Source organism: Denticeps clupeoides, chromosome 3 (genome assembly GCF_900700375.1).
Source record: "Denticeps clupeoides chromosome 3, fDenClu1.1, whole genome shotgun sequence".
Lineage (NCBI taxonomy): Eukaryota > Metazoa > Chordata > Actinopteri > Clupeiformes > Denticipitidae > Denticeps > Denticeps clupeoides.
In genome coordinates, this window is record NC_041709.1 from 28,413,561 (window position 1) to 28,439,129 (window position 25,569).

General features: G+C 38.9%; 2 protein-coding genes across 4 annotated transcripts in view; both read left to right on the forward strand.

Annotated features, from left to right (window-relative positions):
• The first annotated feature begins 35 nt into the window (after positions 1-35).
• Positions 36-20,483, forward strand: tpcn3 (two pore segment channel 3). Of its 2 annotated transcripts, none has more exons than XM_028974728.1 (19): positions 36-441; positions 5,387-5,469; positions 5,561-5,675; positions 5,844-5,972; positions 9,699-9,815; positions 11,491-11,609; positions 11,750-11,851; positions 11,956-12,082; positions 13,736-13,940; positions 14,021-14,165; positions 14,281-14,466; positions 15,930-15,994; positions 16,081-16,168; positions 18,348-18,417; positions 18,501-18,720; positions 18,807-18,897; positions 19,027-19,140; positions 19,318-19,427; positions 19,609-20,483. In XM_028974728.1, the coding sequence occupies exons 1-19, from the start codon at positions 346-348 to the stop codon at positions 19,722-19,724; spliced, it is 2,298 nt and encodes a 765-aa protein (XP_028830561.1). In that variant the 5' UTR covers positions 36-345; the 3' UTR covers positions 19,725-20,483. The 2 variants fall into 2 exon arrangements, with proteins under 2 accessions (XP_028830561.1, XP_028830560.1); XM_028974727.1 differs by having other exon boundaries at positions 40-441; positions 19,315-19,427.
• Positions 20,484-20,647: 164 nt separating this feature from the next.
• The window catches only part of ttbk1a (tau tubulin kinase 1a), a 49,643-nt gene continuing 44,721 nt past the window's right edge, over positions 20,648-25,569 (forward strand). For both annotated transcript variants that reach the window (XM_028971698.1, XM_028971700.1), the window contains exon 1: positions 20,648-20,889. The gene's annotated coding sequence lies outside the window, so the exon portion shown is untranslated. The remainder of the gene's footprint in view (positions 20,890-25,569) is intronic.

A 25,569-nucleotide genomic window follows, 5' to 3' on the forward strand; every position in this document is an offset into this window, starting at 1 on the left:
TTTACTAGATGGGTGTACACCGTGTGCTGTGAATCAGAAGTGATAATCACTTCACTTTCACTTCACTAGATGGGTGTAGATCCATGCAAGCTTCCTTCTGGTCGGTCTCCAGCTGCAGCTTGGTGGGTGTAGAAAGTTTCTTTCTGGCTTCCTCAGCTATTTCCGCCGGGTTTCAGTCACATGACGGGTCAAAAATTACCACATAAGCAGAACATCCGTTCAGTTACGGGGGAACGGGAATCTTTTCCTGCGAGGTTGGAAACCAGGCTGTAGCTTGCTCGCTTTTCTGGGGTCTCCTGCGTTCCCCCAGTGTGGAACAGAAACTCAGCAGCGTCTTGTACCGAAATGGGAGAGGACACTGCGGACACCTCGTCCTCGGGACGCCAAGGTAGAAGTAACGGGGCTACAGCTTCTGCTGGCGTGGACGACAAGACAAAAGACGTAAGTGCATTTTTTTTGCCACTTTTTTTTGCAAACATGCACTCGCGTTTTTATTCTCAACTTTCTGATGTGTATGACGATGGTACTTTAATCACCCCCACAGCCAGACTTTAGTATAAAGTTGCCGTCGGTCAGTCAGCTGATGGAAGCCTGGCGTATTCACTTCGTTTTTAAACCCAGCTTTACACGGCTCTTCACTTCAGAAAACGTTTCAGTATGGCAAGCCTCTCTCGCCAAAAATGCTGTTTTTTTTCACGCTGTCTGTATAGAAGGCAACGTGGGCCATGATTTTTCTTGTTGTTTAGCATGTGGTTTCCATTAAAAACGCAGATTTTATCCTTACTTGGCAAATAAACTTGATCAACACACAAAACATTCATATAGGTTATGTAAGGGTGAAATATGAGGCTACGGCTGATTAATAAATCAGAACTGGCTCTTCTTTGGGAGCCGTGCCACGACTAACATTTTGCACATTTGTTAACATTTTTTTCTTATGTGCAACGCAGTTTTACAGGTTCACTTTATTTCTTCTTTTTAAAGTGTTTTAAGGGCTTGAACTTGATTATCATCTCGGCCTGATGATCTGTTGCTGAAAGGCCACTAAATTTCTCGCTGCATCTTGTAGTTCCCTTTTGTTTCTTTAGCATTTCATTTCTATAACATGGTAAATGAACAGTCACGTGAAAATGGAAGCTAAGGCAGTGAAACGAAGGCTATACCTTCTGGCGATTACAAAAGCAAAGTCTGAGGTAGAGGACATTGAAAAATGTATAAATGCCTCATAACGCGCATGAAGCATGTCCATGCAGTCATGTTGGCCAGCATTCACCGACACAATAATGTGGGGTTTGGGATTTTAACACCCACACGCACTCTGTCTATCTGACTAGTCCAGGTTACTCCTCTGTCTTCAAACGTACAGGAACGACCAAATTGGTCACACTCTAGAGCCCTGATATGAACCAGATGACCACAGGTCACAGGTTCAAACCCAACTTACTACCATTGTGTCACTGAGCAAGAAACTTAACCCTGGTGGGGTCCAGGTGGGGACTGTCCCGGTTACTACTGATTTCAATTTCAAAGAACTTCATTTGTCCCCGAGGGGCCATTTAGAAGGCACATTGGAGCAGCTCACGTATAACACTTTCTATAATATGAAGGAGAGCTGCTCCAATAGTAAAAGGTCTGTAAAATGTCTTCTCTGACTCCAAAGGACTTGAGCTTCCTAAGGAGGTATTGGCGCTGATGACAATTTTTGATTATCTCCTCTGTGTCAGTAGGTGGTCAATTCAAAAAAGGGATGGTAGTAGCCTAGAGGGTAACTCACTTGCCTATGAACCAGAAGACTACAGAGTCACAGGTTCAAATCCCACTTACTACCATTGTGTCCCTGAGCAAGACACTTAACCCTGAGTTGCTCCAGGGGGACTGTCTCTGTAACTACTGATTGTAAGTCGCTCTGGATAAGGGCGTCTGATAAATGCCGGAAATGTAAATTCTGCTCAACTAGCTCTATTGGTTTGCTGTGGATGGAGCAAACCAAAACTGCTTTGTTGGTGAAGGTCACCACCATCTCTTTGGTTTTGCTGACGTTCCATTCCAGACGTGAAGTATCACACCACATTCTAAGTTGTAAATTGCTATAGATAATGATGTCTGATAAATGTGAATGTATTAATTTGTATTTCACAGTAGGCTTAAAATTCTTTGGCATCGCATAGTGTGTTTTTATATAGCATTCTGATGTATATTGGGTTGTGATTTTATATATATATTTTTTGTGACTACCTACTGATGGGGAATATTCTCTTGTCATTTAAACATTTTTGGTGTCAGCATTAATCTGTTCTTAACCTGAAAATGATTACAATGCTGCAAGTTTCCATTAGATTAATTTGCCTGTATGCTGTCCAGTTTAAGATGTGACATTCTTTAATAATAATCACCCTCACTAATGTCTTTAGATGTAAATCTGCAGAACCTGTACAAAATCATTAAACATGAAGTTTAACACTGCTGCTGTCTGCTTCACTTTTGAATATTAATTTATAGGCGAACTGTTCAAAATCATCTCTGTTACTAAGATCTTTTATTTCTTATTTATCCCAAAACCACAAAGAGTATGTCTCAATTGGCTTTGACACTCCCAACACTTTGACCCACCAATAGGTGAAATGGCAATGTTTGTATTAAAATAGTCCAAAAATTGTGCATTGGAAAAGGGATCTGTCCATGTTTGAGTGCAGAGTTCATTTGAAGAATAACCAGTATCATCATAAATTTGAGCTGTTATGCTGTGAGAGACAGATTAAAATTGGATGAATGGGACTGAGTGGTTATGGGAGAATGTCTGTCTGGATACATGCCAAGTGCAACAATGGCCCCGGTAGTCTACATGAGATGGTCATCATAGGCTATGTAGGTTTAACTGTTATGGAATTTGTCTGAACTTGTCCAGTTGCTGAGAATTTTGTTGATTCTCAGAACCAGTAAGAACCCATCTTGTGAGTGTCACTCTTGTGTAGTCACCCAAGCAATCCATGACCAATCCATGTTGAACTTTACTTGTTAATTTTTACAGGTACATTTTTTTGCATCATTCATAGTAAATGTTGTTTTTTTTCCAGTATGCAATTCTTGATTTTAGTCTGGAGATGTTTTTGTTATCTGCATGACGTTTGATAAGTGTTTCTGAGTAGTCACATGTACAGAGAAAACAAATATTGGTGCTAGTAATACCTTATATTTGACTAATCATTTTCCTGAACATTTGATATTCACAAAAGTGTTTCAACCAGTTTGAAATGAACTAAACCATTCAAGTGCACAGTCTATGAATCCAACAACCTGCCAACAGTATCAAATGCAGCAGTATAATAATGTGTGAATCTTAAAAATGTACCACTGCTTGCACTGACACCACATTCACCTTCAAAAGTTCAGACTGTCCATGGTGGGGAGAATAATGCAGTGTGTGTGCTTATGAACATCTTTAATAAGACAGAACTAGAACCTAATTAAAAGCAATATGTACACATAAGAAGAATCCTTTATTAGCTGCACAAGTTTTTGTTTTTGTACTGTTACTCATTGTTCTGTCACTCCCTGCCTCCACTTGGTCCGGAGGGCATCCTATAACAGAGCTGGTCTTCTAGATTATCCTGTTCAGTCTCTTTCTGTACCCAGCAGACCACACCATAAAGGTCAGCTGATGCCACCACAGTTATAAAAAGATAATGCAGAATAAATTCTCAAATAATAATAGCTTCATAAAGCACATAAGTCGAGTGAATTTCACAAGAAAGGAAAAGGTGCTCTTTTCTTTCAGGGATGAATCTGTCTAAAATATGCAAGAGAGTCACAGTTTCTGTCTGAGAGAGGTTAGATTATAGTTCGGTATGTGAGAAGTGTTGAGTAAGTGAGTAAGGGAGACTGAGAGATTCTAATATTGTTGGGTGTAAAGTAGGCTCAGGTCTAACCTCAGGCTCACATTTAAGAAGCCTTTGCATCCTTTCACACAATTCAACACTGCTCATGCCAAGCCATAATCCTTATAGCATGATTCTTCAAAATTTTAAACTCTAAAATTTGTATTTTAGCATGATCATTCCAACGAATGATTGCAGTATATTTGAAAATGTCTTCAGTTGCCTTAGCTGGTTTGTAATTTGGCTGGGTTCCCTTTTATGTAAATGTGAGAAACAGCATGTAATACCTATAGCCTATATTTTCAGTTTAACTGGAAATAGTAAACCAAACATGGCTGTGGAATGTTTGTTGCTAATTTATTCAGACAGTAGCATCTGCAATATGAAGTATGCAAAGCAATGTCATAACAGGAAAAACATGACTAGATGCATTGTGTTAGATGCAAGGAAAAGTAAACAGCAACTCTCAGTGCAAGGCCTGACCACATGCAAAGATTTGCCTGGAGTCTGTGGTTGTCTGTGGTTGTTCCACTGAGATTCAAAACAGCTGCTGAATTGTGGAAAGTACACAAATGCACACAATGCATAATGTTAATACAAAATTATGGCACTTTATGCTCCCCTCATGGTGATGCCCATCACAATAGTTCCTCAATAGTACTGCTGACACATGGGCTGACACATGGGTGGGATTTACACATGCAGCATTTTTTTTTTACATTTTTTTTTTTTTTTTTTTTTAAAAGATCCCTCACACACTTGACAGTCTTTTTGACCACCTGCTCTCTGGCAGATTATATACTTGCATACTGATTCTAATATCAGTGTAAAGTGTATGTAATCTGGGATATCTATTTATCTCTATATAAGATGTTGTTCTTTATACTGTGCCTTAGAGACACCATCAACAAGAATCAAATTCCTTCTATGTGTTCACTCACATACCAATCAACAAGAATTCTGATTCAATGCAGCAAAGCAGGACCGTTTTGGCTACACAGATTGGTCTGTTTTTGAGGCTGCATCTGATAATCTGGGTGAGCTGGCGTACAGTGTGACATCAGATTTTGTGAAACGTGTGTGTGTGTGCGCGCCAACCAAGACCTAGTATATACAACACTGGTTCACTCCCAAACTGCAACACCTTGGCAGGGCAAGGAGTACATCTTCAGACATGGTGATAGGGCCCTGTACAAGCAAGCCAGGAATGTGCTGACCAGGGAGATCTAAGTGACTAAAAGAAGCAACTCTGGAAAAACTGAAAGAAAGATTCTCAGCTAGTGAGCCTGCGAGACGTCCCAATCTCCACGTTGACGCCATGTTTTTCATGTGCAGTGAACAGGCATATTTCCAGCCCCAGAAGCATGCCATTCTTCAGTGTAAATTTTACACACAATGTAATCACTGTAAATATGGTGTAGTTAAAATGTGTATTTCAGAAAATAGTCTGATATTATGTAAATGAGTTGAAATATGTATTTCCTTTCTCACACTTTTGCATGAAACTTTAGGACTTTTGCCTAGCTGCAGTCTACGTGTCCGATGCTCAGTTTAATCGGAACATCTTCTTTGATACATCCCCACAGGCAGTGAGGTAGGCTTGCATAAGCAATGGTTTTTATGGTTTTTTTTTTGTTTTTTTTTTTATGAAATTGTTAATTGTTAAATATTGTGTATTTTGGCAGTCTGTACCTCCTCTACAACCACTGGGCCATGCAAATGATTGTGTATGTCTTCATCTTCGTGGATCTTGCACTAGCCCTGTTTGAGGATCCTGCAGTCATTCCTATGCCGATATGGGTATATGCATTTCTACTGTATTTTACAAACATCATGTACCTAGTGACCTGGTTGTTTCTAACTTTTTATACAGGGAATTTCAGTCAAACAGTAATATAATCAACTCAGACTTTTATATAAAGTGCAGTGATAATAGATAATGTTTGTTGCTTTTATGTTTCATATCAGGGTACCTCTCTGGTGGAGATGATTTGTCTGATTGTGTTCACTGCCCGGCTTTTCCATTATGCCAAGGTCATCCCTCGTATAAGATTCTGGAAGGATCCTAAAAACATCTGCATCATTGTCATCATTTTAGTAAGAGCTAACTGGTGGTTACTGTGTGGTCAGGATAAAATAACAAAAAATAACAATTTAAACTTTTTGTCCAGTACCAATTTGATGTTTAATGTTGTAAAGTATTTTTAATTGGTTTGTCTTATCTGTATGTTTTCATTGTCATCTAAGGTGGGAACATGTAAAGGATGTACCAGCGCAATGCGGTAGTGCAGTTTGGGTGTTGTCGCACATAAAGCACACCATGCTAAAGAAAGACACCAGGACTAACATTTAACTTTTATTTTCCCTATTAGGAAAAAAAAAAAAAACACTTATGTAATAAAAAATATAAAATCAATAATTATAAAAATAATTTGTATACATTGCAATGCTTTTTACAAATGAAGTCACAAGTAACTTATTGGTTACTTTATGTACATTTTTTTTTTGATTACCACCACCCTTCCCCAAACATGTTAAACACATTATTAGGTTAATGGAACAAATAAACATTTATGATATCAGGGCTCTGAGACGAGGAATGAGGAGAGGAAATAAGATAAGCGATGAGATGATCCTTTATTAGCCCCACAAGTGGGAAATTGACATTGTCTCGGCAGGAAGTGGACAGTACTTTACTTTACTTTACTTTACTTTATTTGGCAGACGCTTTTATCCAAAGCGACTTACAATGGGAAGACACCAGCAATTCTCGTTCGATTTCTATAGAATATCAAGTATACAAACTAAGAGCCCTGATAAGGCTTAGACTTGTCATTGAAGAACATGCTCGGAGAGTGTTGGGTGCTAGACTAAGAAAAATTATAATGTATTTATACATTTTGTATTTGTTTGTTAAATGTGTATGCATGTGTATGTGTTAAATTTATCTGTAATATTTTTGGAATAAGAGGGTTTTCACCTTCTTCTTAAAAGTGGTGATAGTCTCGGCTAGTCGTGTGGAGGAGGGTAGGTTGTTCCACCAGCCAGGGACAACAACGGAGAACAGACATGATTGGAATCGGAGACCCCGTGAAGAAGGAATTTTTAGTCTCCTTTCGTTTGCCGATCTGAGAGAGCGTGTAGGAGTGTATCTAGGTAGTAGTGTGTTGATGTAGGAGGGCGCAGTTCCATTTACAGCCCTGTAGGCAAGCATCAAGGATTTGAACTCAATGCGAGCAGCTACCGGGAGCCAGTGGAGGGAGGTAAGGAGAGGTGTAACATGGGTGTATTTTGGCTGATTGAAGATGAGGCGGGCTGCCATATTTTGGACCATCTGGAGTGGTTTTATGGTGACTGCAGAGGCTCCAGCCAGGAGAGAGTTACAGTAGTCGAGTTTGGAGATGACCATTGCCTGGACGAGGAGCTGCGTAGCCTGTTGTGAGAGAAAAGGCCGAATCTTGCGAATGTTGTAGAGAGTGAACCTGCAGGATCTGGAGATCGCAGCAACATGATGGTTCAAACTCAGTTTGTTATCTATCCAAACCCCAAGGCTTTTTGCAGATGCCGTGGGTGTTAACAATAGTGATCCAATTTGAATTGAAAGGTTTTGCTGAGGAGAATTGTTGCCCGGAAAGATCAGAATCTCGGTTTTGGATAGGTTGAGTTGGAGGTGTCGCTCAGACATCCATGCCGATATGTCTGAGAGGCAGGCCGAAATTTTTGTTGCTATAGTAGCATCTTCTGGTGGGATAGTACAAGATAAGAGCAGCAAAAGACAATAGCACAGACATTGTTGACTGTATAATATAGACATTCACTGTAGAAATAAGCAAATAAGTAGTCCTAGAATATCAAAATAAAACAGTGAATGTGATTTGTAAAAAAAAAGTCAGTATATACATAATATATATTTGTAAGATTTTACATATGTACAGTGTGGTTACATATATACATTGCACTTAAGAGAAGTGGAGATAGTGTACTGTGTGTGGTCATCTGTTGTGCAGCCTGACAACGGTTTGCGGGAAAGACCTTCTGAATCTCTTCGTCCCACAACGTGGGTGCAGTAGCCTGCCACTGAAGGAGCTGCTCAGTCCTGTCAGGGTCCCCTGCAGGGGGGTGGGACATGTTGTCCGATAGGGATGATATCTTGGCCACCATTCTCCTGTCACTCACCACCTCCACTGGGTCCAGAGGGCATCCTAGAACAGAGCTGGCTCTCCGGATCAGCCTGTTCAGTCTCTTCCTGTCCCCAGCAGAGATGCTACCTCCCCAGCAGACCACACCATAAAAGATGGCTGAGGCCACCACAGAGTTATAAATGGTCTTCAAGAGTGGACGCTTCACCAAAAAAAGACCTGAGCCTCTGCAGCAGGCACAGCCTGCTCTGCCCTTTCCTGTAGAGGGCATCAGAGTTGTTAGTCCAGTCCAGTTTATTGTTTAGATGAACACCAAGGTACCTGTAGCTCTCCAGAGCCTCAATGTCTATACCCTGGATGTTTGTGCCTACCACCAGCTCCTTGGTCTTTCCAGTGTTGATCTGGAGGTAGTTCTGCTGGCACCACAAAGTCAGTTATCTTGTTGTAAAAATCATACAACTGGAATTCCACTTGGTGAATCCTAATTCAGCTCTGGTGTTTCTGTTGTTGGTTTTTTTTTTTTTTTTTTTTTTATCCCTAAGATGTGGTTTCCTCTACCACCACCATTTGATGTACCTAGTTGCAGTGAATCTGAAGACGTTTCTTTCTAATTAGTGGAAATATTCAAGTGCTTAAAACCTTCAGCTCTAGCCACAGATACATTTTCACCTAAACTTCAGCAAGACTTTTGGATACCCTGGTCAATACATTACATTACAGCAAGTATTAATAAACTCAAGCTAGGTTCATCCTAAAGATTTAAATAATTTCTGGCCAATTTCTAGACATCCCTTTTTTGTCAGATTTTAAGAGAAAGTTGTCCTAACTCAATCTTTAAACCATTTAAATAGTAATAACATTGTTGAAAAGTTTGTCAGTTTTTAAAAGTCTTCACAGTACAGAGTTTGCACTGCTGCGTGTAACAAATGACCTGCTTCTTACAGTCGACTTTTCTGGACCTCAGTGTAGCACTCGACAACATAGACCATGACATCCTTCCCAGTCGCTTAGAAGGTATGGGGTCCCACAAGGGTCAGATTTAGTGCTGATATTGTTCTCTATTTATACACTACCACCTAGCCAAATCATTAGATATTATGGTATCATATTTAACTGTACATGCCACTATAGTCAAATGATGCCTCTAAGGCCCACAGGCTACTTGAATGCTATGAACGTGAACATATCAAATGCTGGATGGCATGCAATTTAAACAAGACTGAGGTAATTCTTTTTGGACCTCCTTCAAATTACTCTGTTTTTATATAACCTTGTGTCAGGAATCTTGGTGAAATTTTCGACTGAGAGCTTTTTTTTTTTTTTTTTTTTTTTTTTTTTTTTTTGATAACTAAGGCGAATTGTTTTTATTCCATGTATTATTTATATGTCTGTACAGCACTTTGGTGAGCAGTTCTCGGTTTTTGAATCTGTGCTTTATAAATGAATTTATTATTAAGTTAGCAAGCTACGACACCCACTTGTGTGCTGCGTTGCGCAATGTGCCTGGACAAAATGTGCCTTGTCTTTATAGATGAAAATGTAACACTTCATTGACTAACTATGCACAAAATTTCACACTTCAATGATTATTCACAATTCAATGATTATTGAAATTAATGTTATGTCAGAGTGCAAAATCATATTCGTTTGATTGGTTATATTTATGTCTCTCATGTTTTCCCAGCTCTCTCTCATTGACATCATTATATATGGGTCCCTTAAGTCTACTGGCTACAATGCTGTGCGCTGGTCCAGGGTGCTCAGACCCCTTCTTCTAGTTAATGTCACTGAGGGGCGTCAGGTAAAGCATGCAATCTTGTGTGTGTGTACCATATGATTACAGTTGTGCTCATATGTATTTTACCAGAATTTGTAAAATGTGCACCATTCAAGGAATCATGCAAAAAAACAACATTTATTTTCTTTGAATTTAAACTATACTTACAGGGATATTTTGCGATGAGTCCTGCTGCAAGAATGGTGCTGGGTGTCTTGTTTGGTCTGAATCCAGAAGTTCAAGCTTCATTTAGTGTGAAAATGAAATTTGTTAAACGCATGCGCTCAAGCCCTACAGTTCCGTTAAATCTGGATATTTTCAGTGTTTATTCCGTATGTGCATTCATCAAATCACATCACTGGCGGATTGTGGGAAATTTAGTTTTAATCGTGAATAAAACTTGATCGCAATATTTGTCAGATTGCAATTTTTTTCTAAAGATCATTCAACCATATTCCCAGAGCAAACTAAACATGATGGGAGTTATTTTTTCTTTTTTTCTGACTCTTTTTCTACACCTTTCTGCTCCGCAGAAGTATTTTTCTTTGATGCTTGATTTTGCCATCAAAGCATTTAAATAAAGACATTACTGCTATCCATAAACACTGCATGGCATTGGCTCTGGTTCGTTTAATGCTAAGTCCTCGTTTAGCAGTTGCCAGGAACCAGGATTTATCTGCTGGTCTCTTCACTGGAGTCTGCCAGTAGTCTGTGTGCTTCTTTCAGTATCTCGGAGACAACAGAAGCAGTGGCAGACGGTGGCATTGTAGAACTGGTACAGAAATATGTGGTAATAGTGGTATATTGGTGCTACTGTGGCCCGGTACCCTAACTAGGACAGCCTAACTAAGGCGAATTTAACACTATGCTTGACTAGGTGACTGTGTAATAAAGTGGACTTAATAATTGACACTGTGTCTGGGACTTTAACAGAAGGCCAGAGAAAACAGATTCAGTTTAGATTTATACACTGAGACTGAGTCTGAGTCCCGAACACTGACCGGCAAGCCGTTCCACAACTGCGTAACTCTATATGAAAAGCATCTGCTCCCAGCTGTGACCCCACACCCTTTGAATTCAGGGGGCATGGCGGGTCGTAAATAACCAAAGTTCACACTGGTTAGTGGAGCGACATTTAGAGCTTTATAGGTTAAAAGTAGGATCTTGTAGTCAATCCTAAATTTTATTTACAAAAATAAAAGTGTTTAAATATTTTCTGATCATATTTAAATGTAAACTCTACAGCTGAATACAGAAAATCCCAACATTTTATAAAATCACTTGCTTCATTCAAATGCCTGGTATTTCACTGGTCTTCGGGTTGTAACAGTAAGTCCACTTTCAGTAGAAATGCCCAGATATAGTTTTGTCTGGTGTACGTTATACTATATGTTGCATCTGTAATAAGTTTAATTCACAATTTCCCTGTTCGTGTCTATAGTAAAGTGCCTTTACTATAGACACGTTAAAACAGTTACATTTAAATGTACTTATCAAATTATATACCACAATACCTTCTATGGTTTAATTTATATCACAATATACATTTTATGCCATATCGCACAGCCCTAGTTGCACTATCTAGTGCATAGCAAACATGGGTTCGATACATAATTGTTTCAAAGTATAACTTAATACTTTTTATATTATTGTTTTTTGGGACATATAAAAATAACATTACGATTCTTTGGTCCTACAGCTGCGTAGGGCATTCCGGAGTATTCGGAATGCTCTGCCACAGATCCTGTATGTGTTCTTCCTCTTCATGTTCAGCATGCTGCTGTTTTCACTTATGGCACTCAAATTATTTGGCAAAAGGCAAGTGTGGATTTCCAGAAATTTGAGTCATTGTAATGTACAGTGGAGTGTGCTAGACTAATAGTTATATTATGTTATATATTAAAATGTAATATTTTATTTGCTTTAAAACTGATATTAATACATATTTTACTTTGTAGGAATCTTTTTACAGTTGATGGTGAACCATATTTTACAAACTTTCTGGACATTGTTTTTGACCTTTATGTTTTAGTCACCACTGCCAACAGCCCTGATGTCATGTAAGACTTTTAAAGAGTTTTAAAATCATAACTCCTATATATAGTATATAGTGTTTTTAAAAAAAAAAAATGTTTTTTTTTCTTGCTTATTCTTACCTATTAAGGATGCCAGCCTACAACTACAATTCCTTCTTTGCTCTTTTCTTCATACTTTATATTCTTATAAATACCTACATCTTTATGTCAGTCTTCCTGGCTGTTGTCTACAACAACTACAAAAAACACTTAAAGGTAAAGACTATTTTTTTTTTTATATATATATATATATATATATCACACACACAGTGGCAAGCAAACGTAACACTTTTTACTGGTTTCTGCATTAATTGGTCATAAAATGTGATTAAATCATCTGAGTCAAGGGTAATGACAAATATAATATGCATAAAATAATAAAAACAAAAACCCTTATGGGTGATTCTCTGGAAAATGAAACCTAAATGCTAAAAAAATCCTGCACTTTTCATTGTCCTAATGTTTAACATGGGTACTCAGATAATGTGGAACATCTTTTAAGTTCAATGTATTAAAAAAACTGAATGTTTTGCAGATATTTGAAACACTGTTACCTCTTGCAATGATAATATTTTACTAATTTCAATGAAATTCATAGCAAATTATCATAACCCAGACATTCAAACTACTAAGAGTTCACATGTGGTCCACTGTATGAATATTTTTAATTTCTTAGTTCAATTTATATATGTTATATTGAATAGTGAATCAGGCTTAATTAAAATATTCATACAGTGCACCATTTTTTACATTTACGGCATTTGGCAGACGACATGTGAACCACATGTGAACTCTTAGTACTGGCTATCATATGTCAAACTTTTAGACCAGGGACCCTGTGCATCACACAATCTTTTTCATTTTAGTTTCATATTTCATTATTGCATATTTTATTGAAGTGTTGCACACTTTTAACTTCCATTTTGCATTGAAATATTTGGTGTCTGAATGCTTATAGAGTTCACAGAATTTTATTGTGGATGTTCATTTTAACGAGTGAGACTCGTTACTGCCACACTTAGTTCTGATCACTTGTTGTGGGGATAAAGTAACTTGTGTTATCAAAATGTCCCGTGTGTCACATACAGTACAGGCCAAACGTTTGGACACGCCTTCTCATTAAGTACAAAACTCCACACGTGTTCATTCATACTTCAGTGAGAGTCTACCAATGTAAATGGTCATGAAAATAAAGAAAACACATTGAATGAGGAGGTGTGTCCAAACTTTTGGCCTGTACTGTATGTGACACACGGGACATCGTCCTGATGATCGTTCATGTCTTTGTTGAGAACAACAATAACTACGCCTAATGCTAGTTTATGATGGTGTATGTCACAAATAAAATCTGAATCTGTATGAACTCTGGAGTTAATGACCTTAACAGTCATGGTGTCATGTCTTCGCATACCTGGAGGCTTGTTAAGAAACCGGGTGGAGGTGTTATTGATCGATGAAAGGGTGGTAGTAGCTTAATGGGTAACACACTCGTCTATGAACCAGAAGACCCAGGTTCAAATCCCACTTACTACCATTGTGTCCCTGAGCAAGCCACTTAACCCTGAGTGTCCCCAGAGGGGGACTCTCCCTGTAACTACTGATTGTACGTCACTCTGGATAAGGTGCATCTTCACTGCCTAATCACATTTTTTGTTCCTCAAAAACACATGAACAATACCTATGACATAAATTAAGATCTGATCACGTTATGATGCATTAATGCAGAAAACCATAAAATTCACACACAATGTATGTTCTAAATTTGGAAACCTACTCTATTTTTCAAAAGTTCAAATGTTTATGCACACATGAGCTCCTTCATAAAGAGTGTTTATAATATTATTTTTAAATACATTTCTTGATCTATAGGAGGAGGTTCGGCAATTGGTGAAGTCCAAAAGGCAGAAGATGTTGCGGGCGTTCGCAGTGCTTCAGCAGCCTGGTTCTGGTGAGGAGCTGGTTGTGAGTCAAGAAAACTGGAATCAACTAGTGCACCTTGTCCAGCCTGACATCAGCAATGCACATCGGGAGCTGCTGTGGAGCATCTCAGATGATTGCAATAAGAGCCACATAGGTTGGTATGGGCATGCTAAACAAGAATATGGTCAAATACAGAGCATTCAAGGCTCTTTGTTTTTTCCCTGTTGCTGATAGGAAAGCTGGCGTTTGTGCAGCTTCCTGATCTGCTCAATATCCAAGTAATCACAATGAAGTCACGACCCCACCCTCTGCACATATGGTTTCCATTGCTTTATGATTCGTCAGTTAGCCGACTGCTCAGACATGCAGTGAAGCACAAGTGAGTTAAGCTGTAAATATAGCATAGGTCTTTACTAATTTCTCTGAAGGGTAGTGTGCATTCCCACGTGTTTGTATGTTTCAACCAGATCTGAAAATGCTGTTGTGTTTTACAGGGCTTTTGTATACATCTATGACCTGATTATCTTGGTGAATGCTATATTCATTGGGCTGGACGAGGAGAATCCATTGATAGCCTATGCTGAATGGGCCTTCTTGGCACTCTACCTGTTGGAGATATTGCTGAAACTTTACACCTGGGAGCCTCGGGCTTTCTTTGCCAAACACCAGTTTTGGAACTGGTGAGTCATGAGTATGGATCTATTTATAACTTGACCCATGAGGACACACAGATGTGAATTTTGGGAGGATTGACCTGCCTTTTCTGATAAGAGGAAGTTATATACATAACATAAGACTAATGTCAATATAACAACCAGGTTAAAGAAGGATTGCCTGATGTTCGTTTTGCCTTTATTCTTGTATTCTTGTACTACATTTAGTCAGAGCTCATCACCCACCCAAAAGTTGCTTATTAATTGCTATGTAAAATTCAGTAGGCCCTTCTTGAGTCACCCAAACAACCCTGATCCAATGAATAGTCATAGACTCTATATGATGTCTGAAGGCATAAAATAGTTTTAAATAAGAAAAATAAATACAAATAAACACTATACATGTGGGACTAATAAATAATTGGGTAAGGTTTAATATACAATGTGTGTGGGTTGCAACGTATTGAGCATTAGATTATTGCACGTTGTTTTCAGAGTAAAGATGAACATGTAGTGGATGTTGGACAGTGAGAATAATGCTACTGTACAGTACAGATATTGCATAATATTAATATTAATATTGCATGGCTGGAGGATAAAAGGAAGGAAGTTCAGGTACTCGGGGGTTAGACTATGTAGTCAGTGCATGAATGAGTTTAGAGTGGTTATGGCTTTCAGGAAGAAAACAGTTCTTGAATCTGTTTGTCCTTGATGTGGTGCACCTGCAGCAACAGGTCAAACAGATGAAAGCCAGGGTGGTAGCTGTCCTTGATGTTTTTGCTCTGCTGTGGCATCAGTAGTGGGTCAGTGGTGGCCTAGCGGGTAAGGAAACAGACCTTTTTTGAACACCAGTCTTTAATTTTATGTTTTAGTTAGTATAGTTTAGTGTGTATGTATTTTTCTTTTATGATTGCACTATGGTGTGAAACATTATTTCAATACACGTTATACTGTGTATACTGTTGTACTGACAATAAACTAATCTTGAATCTTTTGTCTTATAGTCTGGTAGTTAACTGAACGTTGGGGTGAGTGTAGTTTTTCCCTCTTAGTGGTCCACTAATACAAAATCTGAAGCATCTTTCCAAAATTCAGCCATGGTACAGAATTACAGACACTTATTTGTGAGTCCCGGAATGAAATTTCTGTGTGTGTCACTTTAAATGTTAATGAGGAAGAGAGATGCAGGACAAGGAGGAGCACATCCAATAGAAGTGAGCCGGCATTCACAGAAATGACCATTCACCAACAACAATGCCTGGTTCAACCAGGAAGACTTGAAGGCATTTTTCCAGAAAAAAATAAAATGAACCAACTGTTTCTAGCCACACAGAACCCAAAAACTCACATTTGCTACAGACAAATGGGTGCTAGTTACCACAGTAAACCTTCAGAGGTCTAGTGGAGTCTATGCCTTGGCAGATCAGGTCTGTTTAGGAGAATCTACTTGATTTGACTGCAAAACAGTTGTGATTTCTTCATTTAAACAGGTTTGATTCAGTAATCATAGTAGCGGCTTTGGTTGGTGCCATCGTAAATCTTTGTATAAAGTCGTGTGAGTAACAACCATTTTTACAATGCTTTCAGTATGGAATTTCAAGCCAATATCAAAACCTCATTGACTGTTGTGCTGTGTTGCAGCTGATGGCTACACTAGCCGTCAGATCCTGGACATAGTTTTGATCCTACGGGTCCTCAGGCTTATACGTGTGGTGGACAGCATTAAAAGGTGAGCTATACATTTACATTACATTTACAGCATTTATCAGATGCCTTTATCCAGAGCGACTTACAATCAGTAGTTACAGGGACAGTCCCCCCCTTGGAGACACTCAGGGTTAATTGTCTTGCTCAGGGACACAATGGTAATAAGTGGGGTAGTAAGTGGGGTCTTCTGGTTCATAGGCAAGTGTTACTCACTAGGCTACTACCACCCTTATTTTTATACATATATATAAAATATTAGATATATGCATACACAGTGCTCTCCACAACTACTGGTGCATTTGATACGATTAGTAACAAAGGATCAGTAAAAGTGTTCATCTCACAGCTTTGGGTTTACAGAATTTTCAGCCTTCCTCTTACTGTCGGGTATGAAACATCTGTGGCAAGCAAGAAATGAGTGAGTAACCAACTGACCGAGCTACTCATCAAACTGCGATGCATTCTATCAGCAATTTGAAGAGTAGCTCTGTCAGTTGGTTACTCAATCATTTCTTGCTTGCCACAGATGTTTCATACCCGACAGTTAGAGGAAGGTTTTCCTTCTTTAGACAACTTATGAATGCATCAACAACAACAACATTTATTTCTTATACAGGGAGTGCAGAATTATTAGGCAAGTTGTATTTTTGAGGAATAATTTTATTATTGAACAACCATGTTCTCAATGAACCCAAAAAACTCATTAATATCAAAGCTGAATGTTTTGGAAGTAGTTTTTAGTTTGTTTTTATTTGTTGCTATTTTAGGGGGATATCTGTGTGTGCAGGTGACTATTACTGTGCATAATTATTAGGCAACTTAACAAAAAACAAATATATGCCCATTTCAATTATTTATTTTTACCAGTGAAACCAATAGAACATCTCCACATTCACAAATATACATTTCTGACATTCAAAAACAAAACAAAAACAAATCAGTGACCAATATAGCCACCTTTCTTTGCAAGGACACTCAAAAGCCTGCCATCCATGGATTCTGTCAGTGTTTTGATCTGTTCACCATCAACATTGCGTGCAGCAGCAACCACAGCCTCCCAGACACTGTTCAGAGAGGTGTACTGTTTTCCCTCCTTGTAAATCTCACATTTGATGATGGACCACAGGTTCTCAGTGGGGTTCAGATCAGGTGAACAAGGAGGCCATGTCATTAGTTTTTCTTCTTTTATACCCTTTCTTGCCAGCCACGCTGTGGAGTACTTGTACGCGTGTGATGGAGCATTGTCCTGCATGAAAATCATGTTTTTCTTGAAGGATGCAGACTTCTTCCTGTACCACTGCTTGAAGAAGGTGTCTTCCAGAAACTGGCAGTAGGACTGGGAGTTGAGCTTGACTCATCTTGGCAGCTGCATGCTTGACTTTTCTCAGTTCATGGGCAGTTATTTTGCACCTTGGTTTTTCCACACGCTTCTTGCGACCCTGTTGACTATTTTGAATGAAACACTTGATTGTTTGATGATCACGCTTCAGAAGCTTTGCAATTTTAAGAGTGCAAGATATCTCACTATTTTTGACTTTTATGAGCCTATCAAGTCCTTCTTTTGACTCATTTTGCCAAAGGAAAGGAAGTTGTCTAATAATTATGCACACCTGATATAGGGTGTTGATGTCATTAGACCACACCCCTTCTCATTACAGAGATGCACATCACCTAATATGCTTAATTGGTAGTAGGCTTTCAAGCCTATACAGCTTGGAGTAAGACAACATGCATGAAGAGGATGATGTGGACAAAATACTCATTTGCCTAATAATTCTGCACTCCCTGTATAGCCCAAAATCACATACAGTAAATCTCAATGGGCTTTGACAGGCCCTACAGTTGACACCCCCCCACACTGGACCCTTCTGCACACAAGGAAAAACTCTAGAAAAAACACTAGAAAAAAAAAAAACTCTTAAGAGAGAGAAAAAGAAAGGAAGGAACCTTGGGAAGGAGTGATACGGACAGCCTTCAATTGCAGTGGTGATGGACCTCAAAGCACTACAGATGGTTTTTAGATGGGGAAAGTCAGAGTTGTAACATTGTCTTCCATCAAATTTCCTATGCATTTGTGGGAGGAGGTTCTGATAAATTGTATAGTTGAAAGGGTGTTTTGAGGAAGAGTAGCATGAGCATGAAAATGTAAATGGTAAGGCGGGTACACGTTGAGATTTCAGATGAATGTTTGTGTATTCCAGATTCCGCACAATAATTAATACACTTATTAAAATTGGACCTACCATCCTTACCTTTGGACAGCTTATTTTAGTAAGTATTCAAAAATAAGCAGTTTCGATTTAGTTTGTCTCTGGCCATATACAATGTTAAGAAAATAATTGCTGTTTTAACAGGTGGTCTATTACATATTTGCCATGGTTGGCATGGAGCTGTTTAAAGAGAAAGTGAAATATTTAGAGGCTGACTCCACAGATCCTTATAAAGATTCCTGTGGAACTCCCCTCCTGAGAGGCACAACATTTGCCAAGAACAACTACTGCAAAAACAACTTCAACAATGTGGTGTCATCTTTTATATTACTGCTGGAGCTCACGGTTGTGAATCAGTGGCATGATATCCTTTCTGCATCAGCCGTCCAACTCAAACTATTTACATAATCATAATGTTGTGGAACTTTCTTTTCTTTAACCTGTTCCCACTGCTAACTGGGGGGTTCACCAAGGTATCCCATGTCTCAGCACGGCTTTTTTTTGTGTTTTTTCATATTGTGGTTGTGATCATCATCATCAAGTAAGTAATTATAAATCAATAAATGTACTTTAGAAACATTGCTTGTTGAACAATGAATTCATGTTATACCAATACATGTCTCCACATTGTTTGCTTAATGATCCTTTTGTGGATCTCTTTTGCTCTTAGTATATTTGTGGCCTTTATTTTGGAAGCCTTTTTTGTGGAGTATACAGTGGAGAAAAGTGACCTACAGACTTCTCTGGAGAAGAAAATAGAGGAACTGGAGTTGAGTGTTGACAAGTATGTGTCATCTTAGTCAGTCTTTCATTTATTGAATGTCATATGAATCATTTCCCAATTGCTGACTGTTTAACATCACATTGTGCTACGCACCCTTAAAATTGCATATGTATTTTCTTATTTTCATTTTGTCCTTTCATTTTTTTTTTTTTTTTTTTTTTTTTTTTTTTATAGCAGTGAGCATGACAACAACTTGGTAGATGACATGGAAACAAATGAGAATGACATGGGTCCCTCTGAAAATGCCAAAGGAAAACCTTCGCTAATGTTTAAGATTGCTTCAAAAAGTAAGTTTTTTTTTTTTGTGTTTGTGTCTCATATACATCAATTATTATTATAACACAGACAACATGTAGCTTCTACAGAAACAACTATCCTGTCCTTTTTTTTGTTTGAGAGCACAGCAGTCCGTACATGGCTTTAAAGCTGTCTGGCTGTATAACAACTTGTTTCATCTTTTTTTTTCAGGATATAAAACTGTGGATGGTTTGTTGCAGAGGATGTTTGAGGCTGACCTGAGTCTAGAAGATGCAGATGACATGGACGACCCAAACTTCTCAAATATAACTTTTGACTCTGTATAGCCAATAGAATGCACATTTTTACATGATATTAAAGTCAAGCTCTCTAGGACGTTTAAAATTGTAATGAGCAACAATAATCCATAATGTGGATCACTCCGTTAATGTTGAGTAGACTTTCCTTTTTCTGTCAAAACACCTGACCTGTCAATGCACTTCTGATGGTATGGACCAAAGCATCATTAGCAGATCCTCTAGTAGTTCTGTAAGCTCTGCATGGTTGCATTCATGTTCTTCAAGCACATTGGCTGGAGATCTTGAATTTGAAGGCCAAGCCAAAACCTCAGTCATGTTCCTCAACCCATTTCTGAATATTTTTGGCCTTTTTCAGTGGTCATCACGTTATAGTTGACTGATGGTTTGATATATAATATATTTTTGATATACTGTTCAGTAGCATTTCAGCTTTAAAAAGGGAACAGATTTGTGAAGCAGTAAAGTAAGATTTGTATTCTGTTATCTGATGCAAGGCCAGTGTCAATTTTATATATCACTTTGCAGGTTCATTACTTAAAACAAGCTAGCTCTGATTATGATGAATAACCAAGTTTATTTAATCTATTTCACTGAGCTGTTGAATATGTGTGTAATTCTTCATATAAGATATGAATTCTTCATATAAGAGATAAATCAAACTATACACACAAAAATGTTTACAGTATATAAAAATTATCATCCTTATTGAAAGAGTATATATTACTTTTTTATGTATTTTTATGACATAAATGTGACCTGATTCATAATAAAAAAATCTTTATGCAATCATGTTTGCACTTATTGCACAATATTTTCATATAAATAAAAAAAAGTATTGCCCTTTTTTATTGCAGTTGCAGAACAACGCATGTATTAGATAAAAAAAAGAACGAACTCGCCCTCGGATGAAATGTGACTGTAGGGGGCGCTCCCAGCCGCTGGAGCGCCGAGCTACAGAACGTGTGTACCACCGAAGCGGGCCTGCGGTGCTGATGCAGGGCGGGGACCTACACAGCGGCGTTAAAGACTCGAACATGAGAACGAATGAGCCGGGGGACACGGAGCATGAGAACGAATGAGCCGGGGGACACGGAACATGAGAACGAATGAGCCGGGGGACACGGAGCATGAGAACGAATGAGCCGGGGGACACGGCGACCGGACTCTGGTGACGTGCCCATCTGCTGCACAGGTATGAGTAAATGCGCTTCTCCAGACACGACATGCTTTATAAGCGCGTTTTGTTACTGTCCAACATGACCAATGTCCAACATCACGAATGTGATTTAACCAGATCTGCTCATTTCACAGAGCGGTAAGCGGCGTCGACGTGCGCGCCATTTCTAACCATTTACACACGTCTGGTGACCGTGCAGAGCATCACAAGTCTGCTATACAGACAACTGTCTGTCGTAGTCCTCTCATCTTCAAATGTCATTGTCGGTGTCATGTTGTCTTCATGCTGAATATCGAAATTGTGCTGGATCCGCGGGACAGGGACCCGATGAAAGTCGCTAGCGCCCCCTGTCGCCGGATAGGGTGCATTTAGTGGCCGTTTGGTGCCGGTGTAAGATGGGCCTGCACTGCGGACAAATGCAGGAAGGATGAGTCTGAACTCTTCTTCAGCCTTTACTATTTCTTTACTCCTGCGGTTTAACAGCTTTTATTTCATTTACTCTGTATTTAACTTGCAGTTAAATTTGTAAAGTATCCAGTTTTTACCTTAAATGACACAACACACTTCATTTCATTTACACTTGGCTTTTGACTGATAGACTTGTAGTAGATAATTTTTTATTGTTGGTTATCTTTATGAGGACTTTTCAGTTTGTCATGACGCCGAGCTACTGGCCTTTACACATGAACATTTTTTTAGATGAGTCAGTGGTGGACCTGTGTTATTGTGGTGGATTTTCTGGTCAGTATTCAATTCAAATTGTGCTGTTTGAGATTAGTTGAGATTTGGCAGTTGTTACAAACATATGCACCTGCATTGCAAAACCCAAGAATGCACATAGACCAAGTTAGTATGTCAGTAAATAGAATACAAATCATTCCAATAGCAAGCAACCATGATTGAAAAAAGATTGGGGACGGCAAGGACACTTGAAAAGAGAGTGCATGCCATGTTGCATGCTGGGAGGCTCACACCACCTTGTGAGGTGAGGATCTTGTGCATGCTCTTGTGCTTCCTTGCATATATTTTAGGTTCAGTGGTGGATATGTAAAATGGAAGTAAATGTAATTGTTTACAGTTCAGAAGTAGTTTTTTTGTTTATCTATACTTTACTATAGTATTTACATTTGCGGAAACATTTCAATGTCAAAAATCATACTTTTTACTCCACTACTTATTCAAAATGCAGTCATTCCTTTTTTTTACAACGTTTAAAAAAAAAAAAGATTTGGTGGCGTCTCATGTGTTGACTCAGAAGGATACAAAGGTGAAGTGCACCAGTCGAATTGACCTGCAATAATTAATCTTACCATAACATCCATTGCCTTATTTGTGCATTTTGTGCCTGCCCCAGCATCATATGGTTTTGTATTACAAGAATTCACCATCTAATCTAAGGTAACAGGTAGAGGTATTCTTATCAATTTTTTAATGGCTAGTTTCTCAACAAAGTCAGCTAGACGTTATGCTCCCCATACTGGCAGTAGTGGGCAAAGCTAGTTTATCCATTTCAATTTGACGGGTGTGTTAGTTATTTCAGTGTATTTTCTGTTTTCTCTGTTGCCAGATGCTAAATGTTGAAGTATGGTACCAGCAGCATTATTATCGTAAACCTCATAAAATCTGCTTCAATAACACATATTATCATAGACTGAAAATTATAATGTAGAATGCAAGTTTTACCTACAGAAAGGATTGCGTTCAGCAAGGCAACTAAAGCACTGAATTGTGGGATTTGTAGTTTGTGTGTTATTTACATTTATAGCATTTATCAGACGCCGTTTTATCCAGAGCGACTTACAATGAGTAGTTACAGGGACAGTCCCCCTGGAGCAACTTAAGGTTAAGTGTCTTGCTCAGGCACTCAATGGTAATAAGTGGGATTTGAACCTGGGTGTCCTGGTTCACAGGCGAGTGTCTTACCCACTAGGCTACTACCACCCTTATCAGTGGTTCAAATCACCGGGCCATAATAATAGTATAATATTAAACAACCTCATGGGTCGGATGTAACTATACTGTGTGTTACACCATGAAGGCATAAACGAGGAAAGTATGTCTGCGCAGCCAGATAAAAAAAAAGAGATCTGTATGTATGCTAATGAAATAATTAAAAATACTCCATAAGATGAATGGGTTAAATTATCGTACATTGTGGCATTTCAATATAAATGTGAAGTGCTAAAATCGATGTGATTTTTAACTAGGGCTTCAATAACGCATCGATTCAATCAATCAAAATCAATTAGTAAAACAGTTGGCCACGCATTTCATAATCGATTCGTTGTGTCGCTCGACACGGAGACATTTGATTATTAAAAAGTTGTAGTTGAGCGCGGTTTCTCTCCAGTAAAGTTTGGCGCCTCATGGAGGTAGAGGAACGATACAAGGCCATATGGGCCATCATTTGCCTGTATTAGCGCGTGCTTTTAAGGACGTTTCTGTTGCCTGACGCCGCCAGTGGAAGCAGTAAGCGGTGGTCTGTGTACGTGCTCAACACAACCACGCGTTACGTGGACTAAAACAGATCACGCGTGGTGCCAGATCCACAGCACATGGTCTGTTTTAGCAGACATCTGGTCTGACCGGACATTTCAGCGAGCTTGTCAGCCAACGTGACAACAGCACAGTGAGGTGGAGGTGAGGGTCAATGTGAAGGTGAGGGTGGAGGCGGGTGGGTGGGGATGGAGGTGAGTTGTCTCTAAAATATTTGTCAGCACATAATGAACTGTGTGGCTGTTTGAAAGTGGATTTTTGTGCTATTTATTTGCATGTTTACAGTCCAGTTAAAGTCGTGACATTATAATTACATTACAATAATTTTTATCACCCTCACTGTCCACAGCCAAATGAGGAACAAAGTCCTGACATTGGAGAAAAGAGCCTTGCCAAGGAAGAAATCCCAGAAATAGCCAGGCTAGCCAATTCGGTCCATGGTGGCCTAGCGGTTAAGGAAGCGGCCCCGTAACCAGAAGGTTGCCGGTTCGAATCCCGATCCGCCAAGGTGCCACTGAGCAAAGCACCGTCCCCACGCACTGCTCCCCGGGCGCCTGTCATGGCTGCCCACTGCTCACTCAGGGTGATGGTTAAATGCAGAGGACACATTTTGTAGTGTCATCGTGTGCTGCCGTTCTGCAAGTTCTGACATTCAAACAAATCCTGTTAAATTTTCCGATTTGTATTGTTCTTTATTTTTTTAAAATAAATTATTTATTGTTTGGCAGCTCAGGCGGCACTGTAAAGCATACGTGTATGTTTTTTGTTTTAGTCCATTTTTATTTTATTCTATTATATTTATAACAGGTCAAGGAGAAACTTTTTGTGCATTTAAAAAAAAAAAAAACTATAGACAGATTAATCAATTATTCAAATAATTGTTTGTTGCAGCCCTAATTTTATCTTTTCATGACAGTTGTGACAGTTAATTGAGATTGCACACAGAAGTCATTTCTCGTTGTTTGGTTATTTATTTATTTATCCAACACTGTCTCACTGAGATAAACTGACTGCTTGGCAAGCATGTCTTCTGCCTGCTCAGTCATTTTCGGGGCGGATCCCATTTCTAATGGGTTGTTGACTCCATAACCTTGAATTGTGTCCTTGAGCACGAGCATCCTCTGAATTGTCATATATGAATACACTTCAGCTAGTTCTCTGTGATGCTGTGCTGTACTGGGTTCTCTTGTGTTCACATAGTTGCACAATGTCTAGAAATCTTTATTCTTTTTTGGTTTGGCCACCATGCCATGTTCATTTGTGTTTTGTTTCAATAAATATAAAGATGTCTTGCACTTGTGCCTCATGCCTTTACATTTATGGCATTTATCAGACGCCCTTATCCAGAGCGACTTACAATCAATCAGTAGTTACAGGTACAATCCCCCCCCAGAGTGTCTTGCTTAGGGCCACAATGGTAGTAAGTGGGATTTGATCCTGGGTCTTTTGATTCATAGGCAATTGTGTTACCCACTAGGCTACTATCACCCCTTTACTTCGACATTATATATTTTAAATACCACAGTCCCACATGACTATTATCTTTCTTTTTTCTAAAAATGTTATCATTTTATGGGACATTTTTTAATTTGTGAGTTTCAGTCAGTCCATCTTCCAGTTAATTAAGCTAAGTTTTTTTTATTGTCCTGACATTAAATTACTTTTAATTAATTAATTTGAATTTTCTTTGACAGTTAGCTTAGTTGTGCTTAGTTTACGTGCACAGCTACAGTGGGTATGGAAAGTTCAGACCCCCTTAAATTTTTCACTCTTTGTTACTCTTTGTTATATTGCAACCATTTGTTAAAAGTTTTTTTTTTCCTCATTAATGTATAAACAGCACCCCATATTGACAGAACAATTTTTGACGATTTATTAACAGTATGTGTGGAGAAAACCATGCATTGCTCATCACCTGTCCAATACAGTCCCAACAAAAGGTCTGTCACAGCATGAATGAGACCCTAGTCATAAAGCAGCAGTTGGAACATTCTCATGTTAGAGCTGTAAATCTTGCTGGGTTCGGGCTCGATGTGGGGTAGTGGCCTAGTGTGTAACACACTCACCTTTGAAGCAGAAGACCCCAGTTCAAATCCCACTCACTACCATTGAGTCCCATAGCAAGACACTTAACCCGGAGTGTCTCCAGGGGGTGACTGTCCCTATAATTACTGATTGTAAGTCGCTCTGGATAAGGGC

Bases quoted from the DNA above. Each gene is read 5' to 3' on its own strand.
- tpcn3 (XM_028974727.1), top strand. From the start codon at position 346: ATGGGAGAGGACACTGCGGACACCTCGTCCTCGGGACGCCAAGGTAGA. The intron at 9,816-11,490 runs GTAAAGCATGCA...TTGGTCCTACAG, and splicing joins ATGTCACTGAGGGGCGTCAG to CTGCGTAGGGCATTCCGGAG. The intron at 14,166-14,280 runs GTGAGTTAAGCT...TGTGTTTTACAG, and splicing joins AGACATGCAGTGAAGCACAA to GGCTTTTGTATACATCTATG.